Source organism: Protobothrops mucrosquamatus, unplaced genomic scaffold (assembly GCF_001527695.2).
Source record: "Protobothrops mucrosquamatus isolate PMUCROS unplaced genomic scaffold, P.Mucros_1.0 scaffold550, whole genome shotgun sequence".
Taxonomy (NCBI): domain Eukaryota; kingdom Metazoa; phylum Chordata; class Lepidosauria; order Squamata; family Viperidae; genus Protobothrops; species Protobothrops mucrosquamatus.
Genome location: NW_015386854.1, coordinates 367037 through 378606, shown reverse-complemented (window position 1 = coordinate 378606; position 11570 = coordinate 367037). Strand labels below are relative to the sequence as shown.

Sequence of the window (11570 nt, the reverse complement as noted above, 5' to 3'; positions counted from 1 at the left end):
GTTGCATTCAGCCTCCCCAGGATCCTGTCCACGTCCTCGGGAGCCACAGAGTCAAACTCCTCCCATATAATAGTCTCAAGACCTGCTCCCGTCTCCTCCCCCGGGGCCACCCAGTCAGAGTCCAAGCCTTCTCGGATCCGAGCGACTTTGTCATACAGATATTGGGCAAAGTCCTCAGCCCTCCCCTCCAGGGGATCCTTCCCCCCCCTCAACTGAAGGAGAGAGCGGGTCACCCTGAAGAGGGTGGCTGGGCAATTATCTGATGACACAATGAGGGTGGAGTAATAGTTAGACCTCGCCACCCTCATCGCCACTAGGTAGGATCTAACATGCATCCTTGCCTGTGCTCAGTCGGATTCGGTTCGGGTAGCCCTCCAACTGCTCTCTAGGCGTCTTTTCCGGCGCTTCATCTCTCTCAGCTCCTCGGTAAACCAGGGAGCCAGTTGAGATCTGCGCCGGGTCAGAGGCCGGAAAGGCACGACTCGGTCCAGTGCTGCGGCAGCGGCCACATCCCAGGCCGCCGCCAGATTTTCAGCCGAGTCGTGAACTAGATCCTCCGGATATGGCCCAAGCTCCATCAGGAACCTCTCCGGGTCCATCAGGCGCCTGGGACGGAACCATTTAAGTGGTTCCGTCTCCCTGCGGTGGGGGGGAGTGGTCCGGAAGTCCATCCTAAGGAGTGAATGATCTGACCATGACAGGGGCTCTATAATCACCTCCCCCATTTCCAAATCATTCTGCCACTGGCCAGAGACAAAAATTAGATCCAGTGTGTGTCCTCCCGTGTGGGTGGGGGCATGAACTAATTGGGTCAGGTCCAAGGCCATCATGGAAGCCAGGAACTCCCGAGCTGCCACCGATGTTTCGCCCGCCGATGGCAGATTGAAATCCCCCATGACTATAAGTCTGGGGGTCTCAACTGCCACCCCGGCTATTACGTCAGCCAGCTCAGGCAGGGCCATTGATACATAGCAGGGGGCCAGGTATATAATCAGCAGGCCCACTTGTACCCCTTGCCCCCACTTCACAAGGAGGGACTCTCCACCGTCTATCTGAGGCACAGTGGTCTCCCTCGGGCATAGGCTCTCCCTTATAATGACCGCTAGTACCCCTAAACTGCATCCGAGGTGGTAGAAAAGAAGGTGATGGGATGTGTAGGATAGTTGGAAAGGAGGAAAGAGGAGAGGTCGTGGTTAAGAGGGGGAGGAAGGAAGAGGGAAGTAGGTAGGAAGGTTGAGGGAGTGTGGATGCAGGGGGGGGGGACCACTGGTTATTTCTGAATAGTTACTGAGTAGGCTTTTTTATGTGTTTGTTTTTCTAATGAAACGCACCATATTTGTATTATTTGTCCATATGTTTATTTGAAAAATTAATAAAATTTGTAAAACAAGAAATTTCTTCATTGTAAATGGATTTTCTTATTCCTTATAGGAATAAATGTTGAGATATGGAAATACAAAATCAAAGTGATCTGACTGAGTTCATAATATGGGTACTTGGCTTTAGAAATCTATAGGATACCCATCTATTGATCTTTAATAGGTTCTTCATCATTTATCTCTTACTGTGGTATGGATACTTTCATTATCATAATGACATTGATGAACCAGAAACTCCAAAACTCCATGTATTTCTTCCCTGGGAACCACTCCTTTCTGGACATTTGCTGTACAAGCACACTATCCCCAGATATTGGCTCATTTACTCTCAGAGAAAAATAGCATTTCCTATATGAGCTGTGTTTTTCAGACATACTTTTTTTTTTCTTTTGTGGGCATTGAATGCCTCCTGCTTGCAGTAATGATCTTTGACCACTTAGCTGCCATTTACAATCCTGTACACTAGACATTGATTATTAGCAAAGAAATTTGTCTCAAACTGGCTACAGCCTACTGGGCTGGTATACTGCTTCTTATAATGAAGATAGTATAGAAATGGTATCTTGCAAGTCTACCTATATTCCATTCCCTCCATCTCATATCAGGAGGAGTAAGGGAGAGAGATAGTTTGACTCTGTTTTATATACTCTTTTGTCCACCTGAAGTTAATTCATGCTTCTTCTTCAACAGCTTCTGTCTTCTTTCTCCAAGGTCATCTCCATGGCTCCCTACAACTCTTTAAGTAACTAGAAATCTTGTGTTGAATCTCAGAATGAACTCTGGGAGAAATGGAAATATGGACTTTCCTTGAACACCTTCAGGTTTAAATGGTTATCAAAGCATCATCAGGTGATACCCAGTGCTTGTAGTCAAGAATTCACACTCAGCCATCCCTCACCAAATTAAGAATACACAAACCACATCTAAAGCTGGAGGTACTCTTTGGTTATCATGAATTGGCTTCATATCTTCCAGGAATTTCTTAAATGACTTTAGGAATCAACTAAATGTAAAGTCTTAAGCTGCTTTGTATTTCATATGCTACTGTTTTCAAATATAAATTCAATTAAATGTGCTGATAATGATTAATTCAACAAGATCACAAGGAATGTTATGTGATCATATAACCAAGAAATAAAACTTTAAAACCTCAATCTTTGAAAATGTGTCTTGTTTCATTATTAATTTTGCAAGGAAGTCCTCAATTTATGCTGATGGAGAGGTCTCTTCTATGCTAGGGTTAATAGATTATTTATTTTAAATTTATTAATAATTTATGGAACATTCTGATTAATTTACAGTATATGGTTTACCATATATTTAAAATGCAGTAAAGGAGATACTCAAAATATTTTCACTGAATGGATTTTTTATAGATACAGTCAGTGGTGGGATTCAAATATGTGAATAACCAGTTCTCTGTGTGGATGCCACTTCCGGAAGTCCATTCTGGGCTTGGGCAACAAAAAATTAGTTACCAGTTCCGCCGAACTTGTGCAAACTGGCTGAATCCCACCACTGGATACAGTACTTTAGGAAAACAAAATAAAAAAGACAAAACAAACCCCACCTTTAAGACATATGGTAAAATTCTGAATCAATAATTTTCTCTCATAAAACAATCTGCAGCAAACACCTATTTGCTGCAGATTCTTGGGCTACAGCAAATCTCAGGAGAAACTGCTGTGATGTCTAAATGGTTGCTAAAGCAGATGTTCCTCACTATAAGTAGCTTTCTCACTGACCACTACCACTGTCACAACTCAAAGGTTTAGAAATAAATTCCTTTTTTTGCACAGTTGCAGAAAATCTTCTAGTTTGTTTAACCTAGAGATTCAAATTAATTGTTCTTTAGGTAAGCCTCAGGAATAAAAAAGTTAATAGGCTTGGAAAATCTCAAGGGAAATGGTTTGAATACTTCAGAGAAAGTAAGAGTTTCTCCTTGTTAGTTTTTCATTTTAATCTAGTTCTTTCTCTGAAACATATTTCATTTCCACAACCTGATTAAGATGCAGAGTTGTCCAATTATTTCAGTGTTGTTGTAGATAGATAGATAGATAGATAGATAGATAGATAGATACTATCTATCTATCTATCTATCTATCTATCTATCTATCTATCTATCTATCTATCTATCTATCTATCTATCTATCTATCTATCTATCTATCTATCTATCTATCTATCTATCTATCTATCCGTCGCAGGCAGGCAGGCAGGCAGGCAGGCAGGCAGGCAGGCAGGCAGGCAGGCAGGCAGGCAGGCAGGCAGACAGACAGACCAACCAACCGACAAAGATGTAAAGCTACAGTTACCATTCTAAATGGTTAGAACAAAAGGTAAGTGGGACTTGGAACTACATGTGGTTGTATGAATAAATAGCCACAAATTAACAAAGGAAAATAAATAAACTAATGAAATAAGTAAGAACAACAAAAACTCATAAATATTGATTGATTTATGTCATGCAATTTTAAAGAATATTTGAATGATGAAGTTTTACCAAATCCTTAAATATGGGATAACATTTATAAAGAAAAACTATAACTTATACTTTACATTACTAAGCCAAAATGATATTAAATCATTTTAAAGCATTGTGCTATATTTAAGAGGTAGCAAAAAAAGTTTTAGTTTTTAAGACAGTTCACAAACATTGAATTAAACAATTTCATTAAAATGTATAGAGTTTTATTTTTTCCATGAAGCATCATGTTGCAAGAGTGGTTGAGTTTTGAGTACAGTTAAGTGTATAGAATAATAGGCTACAAGTCTAAAATCCCCTGATACTTCCAAGAGTTTTCTTCAGCTTTATGATTCAATTTAAATATCACAAATTTCTTCAAATTAATCATTTTATTTTCTGTTATAAGCACAAAAAATTCTTTGAAAAGTGTATACATATCTGTTTTTCATCAAACATAATTATTTGCCTCAGAGAAATAATGCCTAAGGCATTTTTTAAAAGAATGATGAGCTAATACAATTACTTTAAATATTTTTTATTATTTTCTCTTTGGAAGTCTAAGAAAACAAATTAGTAAACACTCATTATACTTTCAAGATTCTGGAGAAAAGAAATGAAGTTAAGTTAACAGAATAAATTAGTAGAAGGCATGTTTATTGCCATATTTATTTTGAAATTGTAACTAAAGTAATGACTAGAAACAGCAATAACTTATGACTCACACTGCAACTAGTTTTTCCTTATCTTGAGAAATTAGATTAATAATCTAAAGCATCATACATCATCATCAAGAAAGGTATTATTGCAAAATTTTAAATTAATTCAGCTGAGAATCCAAATTGTATATATGGAGCTTCTTTACATGTATTGTATAATACCCATCACTAACCATAAATTGAATGAGAAGGAAGCATGCATATTAAACATCTTTCACAGATCAGTCATCAGGTAGTTGATCTATAAAACCTTTAAATTGTTTAGCCATATTTTGTTTTTTATTGATTGCCAATTGAAAGATATTACCTGTTGTATAATGCTTAAAGTTCCTTTAATGATATAAAATCATAAAAAATGCATGCATTTACACAGAAAATAAGCCATAAATGATACAAAACCTCGTACAAAAAAAAAAAAAAAAAGAAACCCTTCTGTGAAGAATGAGGTTTAAATTCTGTCAAGCATGATTGGTAAATAGTATTCCTGTTGGCATAGTGAAATTTTCATTAAAAATGTACAAAATCTGTATGAGATGATTTATTCTGCAATAAGATTCATAAATATTGAGCTCAGTTCTTGTATTAAAGTTTACATATCAGGACAAAACTACAGAATCCACAGAAGAATCAAAATAGGAATGGAAAATAATATTTATTTATCAGCTCAAGTATTGAACAAAAATCAATTTTTGTTGTGATTATCATATAGGTGAAGCTTGGTGGGTGAAATGTGGACTCAGAATGAGACTGCAGTGAATGGATTCATTCTTCTAGGCTTTACTAGTTATCCCATATTGCGACCATTCCTTTTAGTGATATTTTTCACTATGTCTCTTATTACTGTTCTTGGAAACAGCCTGATCATCTTCTTGGTCTGGATTAACTCCCGTCTCCACACAGCAATGTATTTTTTCATTGGTAACTTATCTTTGTTGGATATATTCTTTACACTCATCACTACCCCTCAAATGCTAGTCCACATGGCTTCTGAAACTAAGATGATCTCTTACAACAGATGCATGGCCCAAATGAACTTAACCCTCTCCTGTGGGATAACAGAATGTTTCATCTTAGCTCTTATGGCATATGACCGTTATGTAGCCATATGCTGGCCACTGCGATATCCCATCATCATGAGAATGCCAATGTGCATACAAATGGCTGGGATATGCTGGTTTGGAGGTTTCTTCAATGCTGCAGCACTAACAGTGTGCACAATAAATTTTCCCTTCTGTGGACCTTATGAAATCAACCATTTCTTTTGTGAAGCACCAGCTGTGCTTCAACTAGCTTGCATGGACACCTATTTAATGAAGGTGTTCATCTTTGCTCTGAGTGTAATTGTCCTCATGCTGCCCCTTGGCTTTATAGTGCTCTCCTACCTCCACATTGCCAGGGTGATCTTCAATATGCATTCACCTGAGGGGCAACAACGGGCTTTCTCTACTTGTGCCACACATCTCATCATTGTTGTGCTGTTCTACAGCACTATCAGCTTCACGTACTTGCAACCCCATTCTGACCTTTCTGCAGATCAAGAGAAGAAAGCTGCAGTCTTCTATTCTTTGGTATCTCCTATGTTGAACCCTGTCATCTACAGCCTGAGGAACAAAGATGTTAAAGAGGCCTTGGCTAAAGTAATGGGAAAGGTGAATTAAACCTTCCTTTTGGGAACATGAAAATGCATACTTGGTGTATGAATCCACTTAATTTATATATATGTGAAACTTATTCTTTTCTGACTCTGTGCTCTTGCTAATAAATTGTGCAAGCATTCATTTAAAAACTATTATATACATAATTCTAGAATCATATAAGAAATGTACAAAATTTGGAGATGCATATATCGTTCTTTTCCTAAAGCTCTACATGACTATGTAACTGACATACTTCTAAATTATACGGTTGCCTTCTAAATTATTATAGTACTTCTAGTAAAATAAGACAACTTTGAACATTTAATATTTTACATCAATAATTACATTGTTAAAAAAAATTTTTTAAAGAATATTGCCAGTTTTTAATGAACACTATAAAAAGTGGTTAAATTTTATGTTGTGCTTTTCATTGTAAGTAAACTCAGGTGGATAAAATGTAGATTCAGAATTGAGCATCAGCAAATGGATTTATTCTTCTAGGCTTCATCAGTCTTCCCACAATATATTTCATCATGTCCTAGTGTAGTGAATAGTTTTGCTTCTATAGTGAAAAGCTTTCAGTAGATGATATTGGCTGACCTCAAAAAAACATTACAGCTACACATTTGGTTAGTATTGTGCTGGGACATCAAAAACAACTGAAAGCTTTAGGCTAGAAATGAATAAACAATTCAACACTTCCTTGAAGAAGGAATGGCAATCCACATTTATGTCAGTGCTTGGAAAACTACATGGTTGTATCTATGCAGGCATCAGAAGGTGAGTTTGATTCAAGGGAATTCTTGTTTTTAACTTTATTTTAACTACAGGAAAATAGTTCCTTTGACAAATATGATTGGCAGCATCCTAGACAGAGAGCGAAGGATAAGAAATAAATGATAACTCTCTATTCTGGATTTAAATTCTAAATCTATATTTTTTAGTGTGGAAAGTAATCAATAGCTGAAAGTGTAGAGCTTGACCAAGATATAAAGTGACCAGTATGATCTTTTTGAGCACCACCATTTAAGATATGAATATTTGGGGAATAAGTTATTTGAGCTAAATAACATCTAGCTAGGTTACATATATAATGCAATGACTTAAATGACACACCCCAATCAACATCTAAAGAGCCAGTTACAACTATATATACCAGACAGAAAAACACACACTCTGCTAGAGAGAAGTTCCCTGAAGATGGGCTCCAGCACAAATCCAAAAGCTTGGAAGACTAAACCTCTGATCCTTGTGACTGATCCAGATTGGATCCTGCAACATTATATTGGAACATGTATATTCACCTTCATTAGTGAGGTTACATATATAATTCAAAGTGATCCTGACTTAGAGATCAAATGGCTTGATTATTCAGCCACTATGGAAAGTGCTTGCATAATATCATTTGCTCCCAACTCAGTTACTATATATCCTTGTGGAAACAGACAAGCAGACAATAAAGAATAGACTCTTTCATCCTTGTCCAGAAATTCCTAACTGATTTCTTTAGGGTAAAGAGGGCAAATGCAAACTAATAACAATACCACATACTGAAGGCAGTGTATACGTTTTGTAGTTTTCTGATGTTTCATAAATAAAGTTCAAGCTTTTTTGCTAGCAGAATTTAGTTTGCATATACTTGCTCTGATCTGGATATAGGGATTGATTAGGATTATATTGGTGACAAACTCAACTGAAAGCTATCCAGCATAATTTTCTAATAAAAAATGGAAATAGGAAATTATTCCATGTTAGCAGAACTATTCAGGTTCAACATGGAATGGTAGGCTTCAGTCCTTACATTTGTTTTCACCTTCATAGATGATTCTGGTTGTCTTTCAGACCACTGGGGCAAAATCATAATTGGTCCCATATTAAAACACCATGGCAAGTCATTGCCCAACCAATGAATCTCAAAGTAAAATCCATAAAATTCACATGATGCATCTATCAAGGAAGTTGCACAAGAGGCAGAAAATAATCTGACTATGCAGATTTAATGTAAGAAGATCACCTTTGGATCTATGCCTCTTTCATTAGCATTTAACTAATAAATATACCCATAGTACCTATAAAACTGTGCTTTTAGTAGATTTAGTAGATTTCAGGGCAGCATGATCCATATTATAGGCAAATGACAAAAATGTACCACTAATAGACATACTGTAAGTATGTATTTTTGTCCTTTTTTTTTTTTGCTTTAAAACATGTCCACCAAAGGTGATAATATGAACCAGGATTTTGATTACATTTCCAGCATTTACTAGACATATTTTTAAACATTTTTGCTAATCTAACAGATGAAAGATGCCATCTATAGAACATTTTATATACATTTTCTTTATAAGAAGTTGCCATTGTCAATTTATAGTTTATTTCCCAAAGATTTTGCCATTTCTCTAATTATATATTATATCCAATTTTTTTTGCCCATATTACCTTTCTTTCTTTCACTTGTTTGTCTTCCATTTTCAGATTCAATAAAAAGTTATACAATTTTTTAATCAGCTTTTCATTAGAAGCCAAAACTTTCAAACCTCAGTCTCTGAAAATGTGTTTTGTTTCATTATTAATTTTGGAAGGAAGTCCTCAATTTATGCTGATGGAGAGGTCTCTTCTATGCTAGGGGTAATAGATTATTTATTTCAAATTTATTAATAATTTTTGGCACATTGTGATCAATTTTCATGAAAATGGTTTACAGTACATTTAAAATGCAGTAAAGTAGATACTCAAAATATTTTCACTGGATGGATTTTTTATATACAGTACTTTAGAAAAACAAAATAAAAAGTAAGACAAGCCACCTTTGAGAACTATGGTAAAAAATAAAAAAATAAAAAACCAACCTTTAAGACATATGGTAAAATTCTGAATCAATAATTTTCTCCCATTAAACAATATGCAGCAAACACCTATTTGTTGCAGATTCTTGGGCTACAGCAAGTCCCAGGAGAAACTGCTGTGATGTCTAAATGGTTGCTAAAGCAGATGTTCCTCACTATAAGTAGCTTTCTCACTGACCACTACCACTGTCACAACTCAAATGTTTAGAAATAAACATTTATTTATTTTTTTGCATAGTTGCACAAAATCTTCTAGTTTGTTTAACCTAGAGATTCAAATTAATTATTGTTTAGGTAAGCCTCAGGAATAAAAAAGTTAATAGGCTTGGAAAATCTCAAGGGAAATGGTTTGAATACTTCAGAGAAAGTAAGTGTTTCTCCTTGTTAGTTTTTCATTTTAATCTAGTTCTTTCTCTGAAACATATTTCATTTCCACAACCTGATTAAGAAGCAGAGTTGTCCAATTATTTCAGTGCTGTTGTTGATAGATAGATAGATAGACAGACAGACAGACAGACAGACAGACAGACAGACAGACAGACAGATGTAAAGCTACAGTTACCATTCTAAATGGTTAGAACAAAAGGTAAGTGGGACTTGGAACTACATGTGGTTATATGAATGAAGGGCCAATCATAGCCACAAATTAACAAAAAAAAAAGTAAACTAATGAAATAATAACAACAGAAATAGATAATTCATCAGTGTTGTTTGATTTATGCCATATAATTTTACTTTCTTAAAGAATGTTGAAAGCTTTGAATTATGAATCTTTACCAAATCCTTAAATATGGGAAAACATTTTCAAAGAAAAACTTATAGTTTACATTGCTAAGCCAAAATGGATATTAAATCATTGTAAAGCATTGTGCTATATTAAAATGGAAGCCAAAAAGTTTTATTTTTTAAGACAGTTCACAAACATTGAATTAAACAATTTAATTAAAAATGTATAGAGTTTTATTTTTTCCATGAAGCATCATGTTGCAAGAATGGCTGAGTTTTGAATACAGTTAAGTGTATAGAATAATAATCTACAAATATAAAATCCCCTGATACTTCAAGAGTTTTCTTTATGGTGATTCAGCTTAAAGATCAGAAGGATGTTTTAAATTAATCATTTTATTTTCAGTTGTAAGTACTAAGAAATTATTCTTTGAAACGTGTATATATATACTTTCACCATACATATTTATTTGCCTAAGAGAAATAATGCCTAAGGAATTTTCTAAAAGAATGATGAATTAATACAATTACTTTAAATATTTTTATTATTTTCTCTTTAGAAGTCTAAGGAAAAAAATTAGTAAACACTCATTATACTTTCAAGATTCTGGAGAAAAGACATGAAGTTAGGTTAACAGAATAAGTTAGTAGAAGCCATATTTATTGCCATATTTATTTTGAAATTTAACTAAAATAATGACTAGAAACAGCAATAACCCTATGACCCACACTGCAACTAGCTTTTCCTTATCTTGAGAAATTAGATGAATAATCTAAAGCATCATATATTATCCTCAAGAAAGGTCTTATTGCAAAGTTTTAAATTAATTCAGCTGAGAATCCAAATTGTATATGTGGAGCTTCTTTACATGTATTCTATAATACCCATCACTAACCATAAATTGAATGAGAAGGAAACATGCATATTAAACATCTTTCACAGATCAGTCATCAGGTAGTTGATCTATAAAACCTTTAAATTGTTTAGCCATATTTTGTTTGCCAATGGAAAGATGCTACCTATTGTATAATGCTTAAAGTTCCTTTAATGATATAAAATCATAGAAAAATGCATGCATTTATACAGAAAATAAGCCATAAATGATACAAAACTTTCATTTTTGGTACAAAAATGGAAAAAAAAGAAACCCTTCTGTGAAGAATGAGGTTTAGATTCTGTCAAGCATGATTGGTAAATAGTATTTTTGTTGACATAGTGAAATTTTCATTACAAATGTACAAAATCTGTATGAGATGATTTATTCTGCAATAAGATTCATAAATATTGAGCTCAGTTCTTGTATTAAAGTTTACATACCAGGACAAAACTACAGAATCCACAGAAGAATCAAAATAGGAATGGAAAATAATATTTATTTATCAGCTCAAGTATTGAACAAAAATCAATTTTTGTTGTGATTATCATATAGGTGAAGTTTGGTGGGTGAAATGTGGACTCAGAATGAGACTGCAGTGAATGGATTCATTCTTCTAGGCTTTACCAGTTATCCCATATTGCGGCCATTCCTTTTAGTGATATTTTTCACTATGTCTCTTATTACTGTTCTTGGAAACAGCCTGATCATCTTCTTGGTCTGGATCAACTCCCGTCTCCACACAGCAATGTATTTTTTCATTGGTAACTTATCTTTGTTGGATATATTCTTTACACTCATCACTACCCCTCAAATGCTAGTCCACATGGCTTCTGAAACTAAGATGATCTCTTACAACAGATGCATGGCCCAAATGAACTTAACCCTCTCCTGTGGGATAACAGAATGTTTCATCTTAGCTCTTA

The 11570-nt window shown here is 34.9% G+C and overlaps 1 protein-coding gene across 1 annotated transcript; it reads left to right on the top strand.

The window, feature by feature from the left end:
- Nucleotides 1-5288: 5288 nt before the first annotated feature.
- On the top strand, nt 5289-6218 carry LOC107288453 (olfactory receptor 2B6-like). Its single transcript, XM_015817074.2, has one exon. The coding sequence runs from the start codon at nt 5289-5291 to the stop codon at nt 6216-6218; it is 930 nt and encodes a 309-aa protein (XP_015672560.2).
- Nucleotides 6219-11570: the final 5352 nt, after the last annotated feature.